The sequence below is a fragment of the Acanthisitta chloris genome, unplaced genomic scaffold (assembly GCF_000695815.1).
Source record: "Acanthisitta chloris isolate BGI_N310 unplaced genomic scaffold, ASM69581v1 scaffold672, whole genome shotgun sequence".
NCBI lineage: Eukaryota > Metazoa > Chordata > Aves > Passeriformes > Acanthisittidae > Acanthisitta > Acanthisitta chloris.
The window spans coordinates 13,520-30,610 of NW_008661937.1; the positions used below are offsets into that span (position 1 = coordinate 13,520).

The following is a 17,091-nucleotide window of genomic DNA, read 5'->3' on the forward strand; positions in this document are numbered from 1 at the left end:
TGTTCAGAAGTACACCATCATATTTCAAACTTTAAAAAAAAAGGGAGGAGGGGGTAGGAACGACCAGAGATTAAGGGCTACTTTTAGCTGATTTTAGTTTTCACTTCATGATGCCTCGAGTAGATATTGCCTTTCAGTTGTGTAGTTAGTGACATGCCTGAAGGACAGACACCGTAAACACATGACTTGTATTGATTGTTGCTGCAAAATATTCTTATAAAGTATTTTGGGGAAACTGTCACTCATGAAAGAGCTATCATCCTCTCCCAAATTCAGATGAGAAATATGTAAATCAACAGGAATTAGAGAAACAAAGAGTCATCTCTGAGTGACATTTTTAAAACTACAACTTTGACAATACATCATCATTCATCTTCTACAACTTCTTGCTCATAATGGAGAAATGAATACAGAAGTGTGAAGTGGGTCTAGGCTCTCTCTCCATTTCACAATTAGTAGGCCAGATTCTATGATTGAGTGGTAAGTTGCAGCTCTTAAGTCAAGCTCTGCAGTGGGATGAATGACTTATCAAATAACAATGCAGCTTTTTCATCTTTAAAACGAACACAATATTTGTGTATGTATATGGGAACAGCCAATTACCATCTATGAGAAAACCTTCTGAATCTGAGAGAAATGACACTAGGATCACCAAAGTGAGCTACCAGAAAATAGTGATACATAAAAGCAATTTATGCCAAGAATCCTCCTTCCCTTTTCTGTCATTTCACCTAAAAGGGTGTGCAAAATTTAGTCTTACCCAGCTGCAAACTGCGAGGATGCCATCAAGCCTGGGTTTAGTCCTGCTGCAGCAGCCATGGCAGCAAGACTTGCATTTGTAGGCAACTGTGCAGCTCCTTGTAACGCGGCCGCTGCCGCTGTTTGCAACCCTGATGCCGTTACCATCACCTGGCTGGTCCCAAGAGGGGAGGACAAGGGAGTGGAGGTTGTCTGTGTTGTGCTGGTCTCACTGGCACTGGATGCCTCTGAAGTGGAGGCTGAGGCAGAAGGGGAAGGACTCAGGGAGGGTGATGTCACTGCTGAAGAAGCTGGAGGTGCTGTTGAAATCACTGTTGCTGTGTTGTTGGAGGTGGTTTCTGTTGTGCCTACAAGATTGATTCTGGTTAGATCGGTACAAGACACAGACAGGACTGAACAAAAACCCCTACCCACAAGAGCTGATCTACATGCCCAACTGAAAGGGTGGTAAACACACATTTCTGTAACACCAAAAGCACCGAAGGCTCAAATTAAAAGCTTAGACTACAATGAACTGACACTTCCCAACAGGAGGCTGAGGAGCTCTAGAAGCTATCAGTGGAATACAGCATATGTTGTGCCAGCATCACCTGTGATTTTATTCCCAGAAAAGTCACAAATGGTCACAAAAGACTGAAGCTTCCTAGCAGAGTAACAAGGAACAATGACAGGAATGTTCTGGGACACCAGTGACCAATAGTGAATGACTTTATTAAGAACTAAAAAGGGAAAAGTGGTAGAGGCTGATGCAGTGGCAGGAGAAATCAGCTCTCACCTGTGACTGACAGACTAGTTACAGCAGGACTGGCCAGAGGGAGCACAGGGTTGACAGTCAGGGTTGTAGCTGCACTGCTAGTCACAAGGCTTGGCGTGGTTGCCACCTGGAGGTCAAAAAAGAATACAACTGCTCAAAGACAGAGTTAGCTACTAGACCTGGATTTCTTTCTTCCTATCCTCAGCAGAGGCAGTTATCAGGGAAAACACTGCATATAAACTAACTTCTTTGTAATTCCACTACTTTATCATTCAGAGGACCAACCATAGTACCTTCGATAATTATATATATATATCTCTTCATCCTCAATCATTCAGTATTTGAAAGGAACTGTATCCATTACACCAGTATTACCTCAAGACTGCAAGTTGGACCTCTCTCCCTGCCTCCCCTCACAGACAGCACCTTGTTTTAACAGAGTCACTTTTATAAAAAGAGTTACAAAATATATTATTTCTGCATGTTTTTTTTTTCTTGTTTAAACATCTTTTCACCTCCAAATGTCTTTCTCTGATAAAATTATTTAAATGTCTCAGCATTACCAAAGGTATTTAGGGCAATGTGTTTACATGGAGATGCAGAACAACGTTTCACTTTTGTTCAACCATAAGCTTTACTTTGATAAGTTTCCTTGTGCCAGAGGAAGGATCTCTGAATTTTAAAACATACAAATGACATTAGCAATTTTTACTTGAGGATGGCTTATTACAAGAAAGCTACAATAAACTGGAGACATTACATATAAGCACCAAAGATTGAAGGCTGAAGAAACTAGCTTATGAGGAAAAATGAAATATAAGGAGAGAAAGGACTTTTTATGGACAGGAAATGGTGTCCAACAGTTAATATCTGAAGGCTGTTATACATCAATGAGAGAAATGAATCCTCTAGTATTGCCCAAGAGAACGTAGCCAAGGATATAGGCTAAAACCTTCCTCCTTTTCCCTCTCTTACCTTAAGTTTATTATCAGAGAAATATCTCTCATGCTGCATATCCTCTTAAAGGGAGTCAAATGCTTCATGCATTTTAAACAAGACTGGGACAACTGGGACAGATCTAAAAGCTTTCTGCACATCTCAAACAGTGTATGAAATAAAGAGGAGCTACATACATAGTACACTACTCACTAATGCAGCCCAGACATCGCATCTGTCATCTGTCCACAGAACAGTTAAGGCCAAGGTCACAATCCATATTTCAGGGCAGCGAATGACCTAGAATTAATACAGCTAACCCCATGGTTACAGTGACTGACTTCAGCCAATGCAAAAGGAGGCTGCCACCAAAAAGAGACTTCCCCTCCAATCCTGCTTCAGAGCCCTAGCCCTCGTGCAGCCAGGCTGGAAGTCACGCTGGTTATCTAAGCCATACTGAAGATTCATCATTGTTCCTCACATGGCTAATTTGCAGTCAAACTCGTAAACTAAGCCAAATCATCCTATGGACACAATCTCCAGAGCTGACACAAGGAATCAACAAAGCACACAGTCAGTGAAGGCTGAGGGCAGCAAGCCTGGAACATCCATTTGAGTTGCAGCATAGTCTTGGGAGAAGCTTACGATGAGTGAAAATGCTTAGTGAAACATCCCTGATAAAAGGGAGCCTGTGGTTAACACCTCAATTTCTTACATACACTGGCAGATTGGAACAAGGAAATTTCTGTAGGAAAGCTTTTATAAGTTGCAGTCTGAGTGAACTTGCACAGTTACTAAAACACACTATCATAAATCTCATGTTCTGCTTTGGTAGCAAGGCATGCAACCTTGCTTTCCAACCGGGGAAAAACAGACAGTAATAATTAAAAAAAGACTAAGTACATTTAACACATCCCTTCCCCTGAAACAAAAGGTTGCATGCACACACCCTGAGACAAGGATGAGGGGAAAGAATAACACGTCACCAAAATTAATGGTTTAATGAAGTACTGGAAGATATTAGGTACTACGGTGATGAGGGTGGAATAAATACTACAAAAGGACAGCTACAGGCTACATAAATTCCACCACATTCCTATTAGCATAGCTACTATGAAATCTAATAGCTACTGTTTCTATTTATGAAAACAGACCTCCATGGACATTGGAAGCAAAGGTGCTGAAGGAACCTTGATGCATGTGTTTTGTTACTCTTATTTTCATGAAGTTTGTTTTTACCTGAGGCAAATACAAGTGTGGGAAATTAATTACATGAATATTAGCTAAACTGATTCTTTGTTCCATGTTTTTTTTATATAAATCATTTCTGAGCAAAAGTAGCAACAATGGGATTGTTGGATTTGTGTGACCTAAGTCTCCAAATGATACAGAATCCCAAAATGGGTAAGGTTGGAAGGGACTATGAAGTTTGTTTTTACCTGAGGCAAATACAAGTGTGGGAAATTAATTACATGAATATTAGCTAAACTGATTCTTTGTTCCATGTTTTTTTTATATAAATCATTTCTGAGCAAAAGTAGCAACAATGGGATTGTTGGATTTGTGTGACCTAAGTCTCCAAATGATACAGAATCCCAAAATGGGTAAGGTTGGAAGGGACTACAGTGGGTCATCTGGTCTGGTTCAGAAAATCTGTTCCAGTGTGCAATACATTTTACTGCTGCTCATCTACTTATCAGAGCAGCCAAAATAAAGGGAGGGATAGGGCTGTTAAGCATTTTTTTAATTAATATTGTTTTACCAAAAACATCTTGGGTAAGAGGGAAAGTCCAGCTATAAACTGAAGGTACTATCTGAAATAAGCTCAAAGCAATCACCTCAAGTGCAAATTTGCTAGTCAGAGTATTTGTTTGTGAGCTGACTAAATAAAACATCCATACTGAAGGCTAATGCCTGACTTGTAGGCATTATCTCTCTTAGACAGTATCCAAGTGGAATATTCAAAATGCCAGTAAAATATAACTATGTGAGAACAAGTCTGCTGTACAAAGAAGGTGCAGCAGATGTAACTTCCACAGTGAGAACCGCAGAACTGTCTCTTCCAGTGATCTTTGCCAACACAATTTTTGGTTCTTACCAGTGAGGTTGGGCAAGGGAAAATTGCTTTGATGGGCGAGCTGCTGGTTCCACCACTGCTGGGTGGGTTGATCCTTTTCTCCTTCTGGCGTCGGTTACAGAACCAAACGCGGATCACCTCCTTCTCCATGTTTAGCTGGTCAGCTATCATGGCGATCTCATCCGAGGTAGGCTTTTGGTTCTGAGAAAAGCAAACGGTACTTGAAAAACTTGAAATTACCTTCTGAAGTTTTACATTTAGCTTCTTCCACAGCAGACAAAAATCTGTATGGATGCTTTAGATCCAGAATCTGGTCAGAGCTACAGTAGAGACAAACCGTAACAGATACTTCTGCCCTCCAGCTAAAAGCCCCACATTATATATGTTTAGACTGTTGCCCCATTTATCCATCCTCAGACAGGGTAATATTTAGACCTATGGCTCAGGATGCTGGAATGCAAAATCACAAAGTCAGTGAACTGCAAGAACTGATGAGCATTTTTGAAGGGGTTTGTATTTTTTGGTTGTTTTTTTTAAAGTGAAGTACACATTGATGTATGCTTCTTGGCAGAGATCTTGTATTCACCTTGATTAGTGCCAAAACTTTTCTAAACAGCATAGTAATGGGTTCACTCTAACAGACATAATTGTTAAGCAAAGTTTCTTCATTTCTTCATAGGCTGAGCACAGCAACAGGATCACTGACCTCCAGGAAACTCTTCTCTAAGGCCACACGTATGTTGGTCTCTATGCTGGTGCGTTTCTTCCTCCTACGGTTCAAGCCTTCGATCCCTTGCCCTGGAGAATTCAGGGCACTTGGGCTGGAGAGAGTTGAATCAGATGAGAGGTTTTCTGAAAAAAAAGAAAGCAACACAAGTCAGAAGATTTTATCTAAATGCAGTGCAATCTAATGCAAGTGTTCTTCATCCGTGCAAGGTATGTTAAGAGCCACTCTGTATCTATTCCAAATATATAGAGATTTATGAAGATCATGTGCATTAGTTGTTTCATTTATAAATTACATGCACTTGAAACTAAAAAGCTACAAGTAAGCCCACAGGGTGCTCTCTGCTCCTCTATGCTACCACACTATCCCTTTTATATCTATACAAAATTTGTCTCCCTTATCTCATCCCACCTGACACTCTCTCACTGTGAGTCACAGTTTAAAGAAAAGAAGTACTAACTGATATCCAAGTGCCACAGCTGAAAGTCACAGGCAATTATGAAAAAATCTGAGCAGCCTGAAATTTATTTTACCATCTCTACAATACTCTAGAGGGAGAGAAGTTCATAGTCATCTTCATGGTGAACAGTCTCTTCTCTCTAGATATCTTAGCAGATACTTCATGCTCGCAGACAGTCTACAGCTAACAGCTCCCCTTCCTTAGCTCCACCAGGGCTCTAGCTGTTAACCCCTAATCCTGCCTTTTCAGCTACACAGAGGAGCAAAGATAGAACACTTAACCCTATTTTGTATCAGAAAGTGCAAAATAACCAACAGGCAAGTTCCAGCAGGGAATTTAAACAACATGATTAATTATGGCTGGAGTTCCCTCACTGCACTGGGGTTTGTGGGTGACAAGCAGGTGTCATAGTTCACAATGCCTAACATCATTCTGGTAGATGCAAATGGGCAAGTGTTTTCTAGATTTTTAAAATTTGTTTTCAGTAATGGCACCTGTAAATGTGCTGAAACCCTTCCACAGCCTGAAAACCCCACAGAACAAGCTGAGTTCTGCAACAAGTTCTACAACACATCCCTGCAGTGTAATGGAAGGAATCATCAGTATGCTTCTCCTGCCTGATTTTACCTGAAAGTAAAAGTAGCAGCCTTTAAAGTCAACTGAATCTTTCTTCCAAAGATTTTCATGACACTGAGTCACAGCCAAAGACAATAGCTCCCCACTTCCAGGCCGTGAAGGACCCCAACGCTGCTTACAGTCCTTAACTTTATAGATCCAAGTATTTCTTCAGGCTAGCAGGAAAGGCAAACTATGACATTCCTTGCAGCTCTGGACTCATCCAGTATTGCTGGAAGGTTTGGGGACCACTGGCCTATGGATTTGAGTACTCAGTGTGGAGATCTTTGTGTCTCCTATCATAGATCTAGAATATCTAAAGATAATTCCTGTCAGCACAACAAAATGACACTTCTTTTTCTCAATACAGAACACATTTTCAACACTGCATCCAATTACTTTCAAAATTTCAGAGAATACTGCAGGCACCAGCATAGAGCTCTTTCCATTATGGTAAAAATAGGAAGGCATACACCATCCCCACCATCTGTTTAGCAGATCAATCAGTTTTATACTATGTACAGTTGCATACTTGGAAGAAAAAACTAGCTGACAGCACTTTTAAACACTTTCTATTCTAACACCTAGTGCCACCATACAAGCTCCTTTTGCTGGTGGGGAAAAAAAAAAGAACACTACCAACACTGGCATGATGAGTAACTTATATCCCAGAAAAAAATTAATATGGGAAGTAAGAAGCAAAGCCTAACCCACAAAAAACTCTTCTTATGGGGAGAGAGTATTTATACGGACCCTTGGAGAGAGAGATGAAAAGAATGCACATAAGGGTGTGGAAAGAGACGGATGCAATAAGCTCTGCCTACTGAAATAACAAATCATGCAACCCTCTCTCTACTACACATCTGAAAAAGAAAGCTAGAAGAGGATTAGAAGTTATATGCATTAACATACATGAAGGAAGGAAACCATGACACATATTGTACCTCAACCCATGCAATTATTCAGCTGTCTGCAGAACACGCTTCTGAAAGTTCAGACTGGAACTATTTTAGATGTGTACAGGCACACAAAAAGGGAAGTATGGACCCTTATTTCTACACCCTTACTTGTCCCACGGACAAAGACTAGCAGCTTCTTAAAACCATAAGGGCACAAATGAAGCGGTTTTTCAGAATCCTACTGATTTTGGTAGGCTGGTGAAGAAATACACAGACTCATTCACCTGCATCATTGAGCCACTTTTCCAGAAGTGGCTTTAACTTGCACATGTTCTTAAAGCTGAGGTTCAAGGCTTCAAAGCGAGAGATGGTAGTTTGGCTGAAGTCATTTCCATAGAGTTTGCCCATAGCGAGCCCAACATCACCCTGGACAAAGAAAGAGAAAAAAGGGATTCACTGACATAGGTACTTCCAAAGCAAGGAATCCTGTCACATTATTGTGTTCTCCTAGTGACTTCACTGCTGCGTGGGATTTCAGTTTCACAGAAGCTTTCTCAGCACTACTAAGACTCATGCTAAAGCAATAATCATAAAGAAATGTCAAACCTCAGTCAGTTTAACCATGTAACTCTTTCCAGGAAATCCCTGATGCTTTGTCTTCTTAGTATTATCACTGAGCAGCACATTCCACTGAATATTAACTTGCAATTTTTTTCTGAGTTCTTATTAAGTAAAGGCCAAGCTCTCTTTAGGAGCAGTTTAAGCTTCTGCATACTTCACACTGAAGAAGAAAAGTTTGAATAAGCAGAAATGCAGTGAATTCATGTTCTTGAATTAGCAGAAAACACTCTTGAAAAGATGTCTGCAAATGTGTATCACATTTAAACAGATGCAGAAATATTCTTATCTGAACTTCTAGTATCTTCTGAGGTTCAAGCCAAACTTCTCCCCAACAGATACACATTTCAAAGCAGCCAAGAAGTCGAACCATTTCAAATAATGATTAACTGCAGTCTTGACTATCATTACCCATCTGCCAGAAAGCTATCCAGGAGATTTACAGACAGATGATCATCTCTTTACATGTGTTATTGCTTTTCAAAACTCAGTTTTAGCTAGCTATCAGGAATTCTGCTTATCCTGATATATGTGTATATATATACATCTGTGTAGTACACGCTTGGAAAGGCTTGTTTAAAAAAATCAATCCATTCTTGAATTTTTTCCCCTTCAGAATATTTTTTTGCTTTGTTTTAAAGCTGGAAAGTCCTGCCCTTTGGAAAAATGCATTTACATTTCAAGTCTGCTATTTGGTCTAAAGTAGTTTTATTTAGATTTTTACTTTTTAGCACCAAAAAAAAAAGGTATGAGGAGTCTAGAAGAAGAGACTGAAAAGCTTGAGCATTGTTAGTGGAGTTTAATTGCGAATGGGTTAGTTGGACTGTGCATAAAGTTTGCTTTTCTTTTAGGTCATAACCACAACCACAGCTTGATATGAGTATACTAACAGCATGCAGAGTGGCCACACACAAGCGAGGAGGAAAACAACCTTCAGTAAGCTTAGTAAACTGTGCAGGTTGCGGAAAGAAAACAATTTCCTTCCTAGGAGAGGACCAGAACAATTGGTTTGTGTGCCCTTCAATCAGAGGAAACACGTGGGAACTCACATTTATACCTCTACTCATATGTCAGGATTCTGTGTATTTTAAAACTCATAAATCATTCCAAGAGGAGTAACGTAGATGCTGTACTGGGTTTATGAAGAAGCAAACCTGGCTATGTAAACCATTTTAGAGATAAGTTGATTTATGTCCTGGCAGGAAAGAGTTATGAAATTTGCTCCAGTCCTCCAACTAAATTTAATTCTGGTGTTTATGTTGTTCTTACTAACGTTTGCCATCTGATTTGTAATGAATAGTTAACCATTTCTTTGTCAATGCCAAAAGGTGGCAGCATTTCAGCTGCAGGCAAAGGAATTTACATACTGGGATAAGAATTTTATATAATGGGATGGACCACTGAAAGGATGGATGGAACAGAGTATAAAGGCACTGTAGAGACATCTGATCTACTCTGTAGGTTGAACAAAGTTCCCGTAATGAACTAAAACTGATTATAAGGTACATCATTGTTGTGTGCACTGGTCTGTTAAGCAGCTCAGATGGAGTAGCAGAGGTTACACTTTTTACATAGTAAAAATAACATTGTCTAAAATGTTCACTCATGTAGTTTGAATCTGTACCAAGCAATTAGTCACAGGCCTGCAATAATGCTAAGATGTGGCATACTTATTGTGTCTCTGTATGTTGAACAGGGAGGTATTTTTAAAGAAAACAAACAAAAGGATTTAAATCCATCACCACCATTTCAGGGTGGGAGAAGAGACAGAACTGCTGAAATTCAAAATCTGTTATATTGTTCACACAACAGAATGTAGTAAGTGATTAGTTTGCAATGCAAACTAAATCTTACCATTATTTTTGAAAGGCAGGGTGGCATGAATCTGAAAATGCTTACAGTACCAGTGGAAATAAATTTCTTTTATCCTCTGAAAGGCAGTCTATTTATCCAACTATAGGAAACCAAAGTAATCAGGGTCTCTAATTATCATCCAATTATGCAATTAGGTAGAAGTTATTAGAACAGCCTAATTACACACATATGAACCCAGAGTAGGATAGAAACAACCAAATGCAATTTTATCATTTTCTCATGACTCCCCCTTTTTAAGCTCAAAAGCAAATACTGAAATGTAAGCCTGAGCAGTGACGTTCATTTTTCCTCATCATGAAAATTCACAATCGGGTCAATAAAGGAGGGTTAACACATAACTTAAAAAGTCTAGTTGAGCCTTTATAATCATCTCACAGCAGGGCAGATTAAACATAATAATGAGAGATCTCCATGAACCTCCTCAGTAGGCTATGGGGAAGCTATTGTATTTTACTCTGTTCTGCTCTATTCGAGCTTTTGTGTGTGTCCATCACTCGTATTTCTGTGCCTCCCTCTAGTGGAAAGAAGGGAGGGAAGGAGGCACACATGCCAGCAAAGCACACTTCATTTGACTAAGAACATTCTGTTCTTGAGTTATAATTAAGATGCTGCCAGGAACTTTCATTATGAACTTTGATTTTTCAAACATTTAGGACTTTGCCAGAAAAATAAATCTGACTTCAGAACATACTTTCAGCTACGGTAGATTTACTTATTCCAGTGGGGGGAACAAATCACATATGTTGGGTTGACTACTCAGAGCTCAGACTTTTAAATACTTTGATTTTAGCATGCTCTTTCTTCTAGAAAAACATGCTTATGCTTAACCACAGACTCCTGCCAAAATTAATTGTTTACCTGGACAGACATGTTAATTTTGCAGGGGGAAAATTCATTTTGATATTAATAAGAAAGGACTCAAGCAACATTTCCCTTCAACAGAATAATGGAACATATAAATGCAATTTGTACTTTTAATTGTATTCTTCATTCAATCATTTTCACTATGTTCACGATTACTTTTCTTCTGCTCTATGGGTATTTCTGAGCTTTTAAACAAACCAAAACAAACCACAACTCCAGTTCAGCTCTGTAAGGTGAAAACTTCAAAGGTGACAGTCCTTTCACATTTTGTTTAGGAGCCTTAGCAAAAGCATTAAATACAGAAATCATTGATGTTTAATAGGAAAATACGCTCAAGAGATAAAAAACCTTTGACATCCAAAGCAACTGCACAGATGTGATACACTTTTTAAACACACAGAGCAGTTAATTGTGCTGTATGATTTTTGGAACTTTGTACTTCTGAAGGCAGCTTTAAAGTGCTTTGTCCCATTCATGTCACATCCCATAGAATGAATAGAGCACATGCAATGACATCTGGAGATGGTAAATGCACGTTTTCCCCTGCTGGGAAAATGGCTATGCTTTAAAACCAACAGGGAAGTAAGATGGGTATATGGCTTTTTCTGTTATTTCTTAGAAATCCCCTACATAAAGGCCAGAGCATAACCCTATTTAAGCAGGTTCTCCTAGGAAAAGATGGAATCATAAGTCTCCCTCCAGACTTGAAAGATGAGACCTCAGATTCCACACTGGCAGGCACTAAGGTACGCAGTCTCACCTGAGTGAATCCAAGTTTGATCCGTCTTTGTTTGAAAGTCTTGGCAAACTGCTCAAGCTCCTCAAGGTCACTGGGCTCCTCCAAGCTGGGAGTGTCGATTCGCTTTGGTGTTGACTGGCTCTGTGGAAGTGGCTGAATGGGGGTCGCTGCTATTGTGCGTGTTGGGGTTGCTGGCTATTGAGATAGCAAGGAAAGGATGAAGATCAGACTTCAAAAAATAATCAACAAAAAATTAAAATCAGCAAAAAAAGGTAGGTGACATTCTTGAGAGAAAGATCAATGGATGTGACATTTCCAGCAATCTGAAAGTTCCTCCAGTTAATTTACATTCCTCTCAAGAAGAAGCAATCACAATCCAGAAAACTCTATTAGTATGACAGCCTTTTAAAGGCTCCGTCACAACTAATTAAAGAAAAGTAAGAGATGTTCAGTGATAACCAAAAACTTTTACTTGCTACAGAAGCTGTTCAAAGAAAGGCTGTACACTCTTACTTGATATACTTCTATCATTTATAGACAGCTTGTCATTCATCCCTTTTAAATAATTTTTAAAACTGAATTTTCTGCTTGTGTGAGGTGGCAGATTGTCATCAGCCCAAAAGATTCAAGTCTCCTATTTAATCCTGGAAGAGTGTGCACACAGAGGTGCAGTTTCCTGCACAGCAAGTTTCCTCTAATGCCACCTCTTGCGACTGACTCAACTCTTCCAGTAAGGAAAAACTAGATCTACCTCTAACCCTTCTGTAGATAGATGCAACAATGAGAAGGAATGTATTGGTGATGTGAGAAATTATGCAAAGGCAATGTGCAGAAAATAATTCATTTTAGGTCACATTTTTCTTCTATATTAAAGGGCAATTTTCCAGGAAATCCATGCGATATTCACTATTCCTGAACATTGGCATTTTTAACATACAACAACAGTAAATATCTGAAAAAAATGAGCATCGTGGGAAATCTTCACAGGTGAACAAAATATACTTAGAGCTGGTATTGCACAGTTCAGGCTTTAAGTGCAACAGGAACACTGGAAACATGTTTTGACTGCATAACTCTACCTTACATGCCACAGATGAACTGAGATGCAGAGACAAACCATTTACTCTAGTTAAATTCTATTCAGCTTAGCTGAGGCTCTTCAGTAAAGGTGACTTCATGCTTTTATGTTCTATGCCCAGCTTGGAAACTATGGACTCCTTCAGGGCAAATAAGAACAGCCTCAAGTCTACACAGCATGACAGTATTATGCAAAGTCTATGCAAAGGTTCAGAAAAGGCCCTTCTAAAAGGAATGGCCTACATATAGCTGAGTCTTTATGCAGCCCCTTATGTTGTTTTTCTCCTGGGTTAGTGCAGTGTTTTGCAGTGCACAGCAGATGGTAGAGGGAGGTCAAGATCTATAATTCCATTACTTGAGAAATAATGCAATCGTATATGATCTTTCTAGGATTCCAGATACATGTGTCACACTATAAAGGGTTTTAATATTTTTTAACTTTACATTAATCATAGTGGGTAGTTACTGCAATATATGCCTTTACTGATTTCACCCACTTCACATAATTTATTTTTTCTTAGTAATTTTAATTTATTTTTTTTATGCAAGTATAATCTTTAGTGGGGAATCATGCTGCTACCTGAAGTATGAACTACAGAGGTGAGACAGATTCCATTTTCCACATGGTGCACAAAAAATACTACAGGTGGTATAATAGAAAATGTAGTTTTCTAAGACTCTGATAGACTGAGGAACCTTATTGCAGACTAGAAAATTCTTACACGTAACCAAGCTGGCAGGAAGATTCCGTGTGATATTACATGGTATTTGAGAAACAGCATGCAGTTGTGCAACTAAACTGCACAGAAAAATCCAGAGCGAAGCACAACTGAATTTACAGGCACATGCAACCTTAGAACTGCTTTTCTTACAGTCTGAAAGCTTAGTCACAGAGCTCTAATGTTTTAATATAACAGAATATTTTATTTCTAACAATCTCTTTTCACAGATGGTACCAGTAAGACTGGCAATGACTTAGTGACGATAGCAAAATAACTACACTACAATAAAGACAGATTATTAGCACTGCAATCTTCAGAAAGGTACTTGTCAGTAATCCTCATTCTGAGTTTTTTAGGTAGCCCACATCTTGTTTCTCTGAATTTCACAAATTTGTGGATTGTCCAAGAAAACCTTACAAGAAATCAAATGATGTTCTAATGGCATTAACTCAAAGTATTGAACAGGAAAATTTCCAGCTAAAAATAAAATTTAGAACATTAAAGCCTGAAAAGAAGGACACTGGGGTGGGAACTACGACACTGAACTATCCAGAAAGACAAACTCACTATTATAGCTACAACATCTATTCAGGTAACAGATACAAAGGGTCCATTCACTTGCCACAGTTTAAATCCCCTCAAAGCAACTCATGAACTGTAGAAATAATTCTGACCTGCGAGGCAAGGGTGATGCTTGGCTGAGACTGCAGGAGGTTGGCTTGGCTTTGCTGAGGTAGTTGCGTTAAGAGATTCTGCGCTTGCAGGAGACCTGGAGAGAGAAAAGTATGGCTTTGGTTTGTCGTTTAAAAAGACTAAAACATGATATGAGGTGAAACAAGGTTCTTGCCAAATGATGAGAAGTTACCAAAAATTTGAGATGCAAGCTTTCATTTCATCCCTGCATAGATATTCTCAGGCTTTGGACGTTTCAGTCCAAAATCCCCTTGCGTTTTCCTGAAGTATGTGTGGTGACAGAAGGCTAAGAGAGAGAAGTCTGTACTAGTCTCTTCTGCAGAAAGAGTTTGTAATGATTTTTGTTATCCCAGTTCTGTGTGCAGGAATCATTTATTGGCCATTTCAGCTTGCAGATTTTGGACACATCCCTCCTGGTAAACAACAGCTGACCAAGAATGAGGGAGCCATATAAAAATACTGAGCACTAATCAGATAAAATTCAACAACTGAATACTAATCAAAACCACACGTTTGTCTTTTTGATCACCCTCCTTCCTCTCCGTGTCACCCTATACCAGCTGCCTAACCAGAAGGCAACTTTCTCTGGCAAACCTAAGCAGAGCACACCAGAAGACACAACAAGCCTGGATACCTCCTGGGTCAAATAAAGAAGGAATTGGAACTTAAAGCTTAGGTAAGATACTAAACACTGCTTAAATCGAACTAATAAACATTACACTGAGTAGGTGTGAACCCTGCTGCTATGAAAAGGTGACAATATTAAAGAACACTTGCAACTGATAGAGCCAACATACACAACACACTGTCAATCTACACATAAATTCTCTTACAGACCACTATCTGTATGGTTTATTAAATCTCTGAGGAAATTGAGATATATGCATGCATCTGTCTATTTTAACTAGAAACTATCTGATTTGGTTTTTTGCATTTCTAATACAAACATGTATATATTTTTAAGGATAAGAATCTTGACAAAAATATACTTAGAGATAGCCAAGTCCCTCAATTTTATTGTGAAAAATATTTCTGTTATTTTTTTAGGCAACTCCTGGCTACGACTATCAATTTCCACTATAATAATTTAAGAACCTGACTAATTAAACTTATGTTTCATAGGCATCTTCAATATACCAAGCTCCTAAAACCAGAGGGGAGTGACAACAACAGATGGACACCATACCACTCAGAGGACAGAACAGCAAGTAAGTGCCACTTAAATTCAGCATCATCAGCTGCCTGATCAATCACAGCACACCACTCACGAGCAGCTACCTCTTGGTAGAATACAGGTAGGGGACACAGGAATTCAAGACTTGAAAATGCTGAGTGAGAAACTGGATATTTTAAGTGAGGCTAAGGCCATAGGAGACATGAAAACAGGGACTACTGTGAGTAGGAAGGAGAAAACGTACCCTCAATAATGGATACACAACTACAGAAGAATTATCTTCTGACAGTGATACTTGATTTTTGTTTAACAAAGAGCTGAATATGTATTTTTAATAGAATGTGCTGTTATCAAAATGCTCAAGACCTACAGAATACAGCCAGCTGCTTATGCAACATAATAGCACAGCACAGGCAACTATGTAAATTTGCTTTGCACCACATAATCAACATGTTCCAGCTGTGTTTTTGAAAAGCCACAGCGAGGGAGCTGCTTAAGGAACTTCCAAGACAGCTACCTACTACAGTTACACAGTGCTTTTTGCAACGCAAATATTTGTTCACTTGAAAGATGATTTTAGCAGCCCGAATCTAAATATTAATTAGTGAACGTTCACCTCTAAGAGAAGAGGTTTTGACCTTCACTTAGTGACAGTGAAATTTAACTAACAGCTTGAAATAGAAAGGGGCAAACCATCACTACAGAGTGGCAGATCAACAATGAAACAAAAAACAGGTTGCTGACAGTGACCACACAAGCTCTGGTCCCCTGGTAACACCACAGCTTACGAGTTACTGACTTGTCTTATGACTGCAGTCAGAGTAATTAGGATTGTCCTTTTGTCACTTTTTGTCCTCAGTGAAACCCCAGAGGATGTTTTTCTGCATTAACACATTTGCTAAAGAGCACAAGATGACTACACTCTTCCTAATTTTATTCTCACTCATATGTTCTGAAGTAATTATCATGGAAGGCCAATATAAAATAATCTGAACACGTTTAATCTATTCTGGTTTTACACTATTTTATCCTGTTTAAGCAATACTGATACAAGGTGTCTTGGGCAGAAACTGGAGAAAGAACAAATTAGTTCAACCTGCAGCTGACTAAAGGAATGATCAGGATGGGGAAAGCAGCTGAACTGTTTTGGCAAAGTATGTGCCTCTTCCCCCGATTACAGCCTTTCCAAGCAGCTGCTATGCACACACTTCTGGCAATTGTTGGCCTTCATGGGTGGGCAGCTGCAGTTGTGCTCTGTTCAGACAGGACCTGGACTAGTCAAAGCTTCACCTTCATTTCTTTTCTGAGAAGAAACCACTGGTCCCCACTTCGGTCTAAGGTAACTTGGATGACTTAACTTGCAGGGCACATAGCACTGCCTTTTAAATACAGTCTAAGTCCAAAACAGCACCTTTTAGGCAACTGCTGATACACTGGTGTTTCGAACAAAGCTGTTTCCTTAGGGACTCATACTGGTACCAACAGTGCTTAACATCTTTATTACCAATAAGGCTCTTGGAACCAAATATATTCTCAGTAAGTTCGTGGACAATACCAAATATGAGGAAAGTGGTCGATGGGTCAGAAGTCAGGGTCTAGATTGGCTGGACAAATGGAACCTCATTAAGATAAACGCAAGAAAATGCAATGTTCTGCATGGGGGCTGGAATAACCCTGTGCAGCAACACAGGGTGGGCACTGCCTGGCTAGAAAGCAATTTCACAGAGCAAAGACCTGCAGGTCTTGGAGGGCAGTAAGATGAACATAAACCAGCAGTGTGCTCTTTCAAAAGACAGCCAACCACATGCTGGGCTGTACACACAAGAGTGCAGCCAGCAGATCAAGGGCTGTGCTTCTTCCCCTCCATTCGGAACTTGTGAGACCACAGCTGGAGTACTGTTTTAAGCCTTGGGTTTCCCAGTACAAGACAAAACGACATCCTGGATTTTGTATATTCAAGGCCCACCAGGGTGGCTAACAGTCTGGAACACCCCTATAAGGAACAGCTTTGTTCTGTCTTATGAGAAGACTAAGGTGAGATCCTATTGCTTTCTTCACAGACAGAAAGGGAGACTTCTTGAGGGTACACTGTAATGAGATGC

The 17,091-nt window shown here is 39.5% G+C and overlaps 1 protein-coding gene across 2 annotated transcripts in view; it reads right to left on the reverse strand.

The window, feature by feature from the left end:
• Nucleotides 1-17,091, reverse strand: part of POU2F1 (POU class 2 homeobox 1) — a 49,108-nt gene that overhangs the window by 1,912 nt on the left and 30,105 nt on the right. For both annotated transcript variants that reach the window (XM_009070373.1, XM_009070374.1), the window contains 7 exons: nt 13,797-13,891; nt 11,345-11,518; nt 7,512-7,653; nt 5,233-5,378; nt 4,548-4,727; nt 1,535-1,640; nt 761-1,106 (listed from right to left, as the gene is read on the reverse strand). In XM_009070373.1, coding sequence (XP_009068621.1) covers nt 761-1,106; nt 1,535-1,640; nt 4,548-4,727; nt 5,233-5,378; nt 7,512-7,653; nt 11,345-11,518; nt 13,797-13,891 — 1,189 coding nt within the window. The remainder of the gene's footprint in view (nt 1-760; nt 1,107-1,534; nt 1,641-4,547; nt 4,728-5,232; nt 5,379-7,511; nt 7,654-11,344; nt 11,519-13,796; nt 13,892-17,091) is intronic.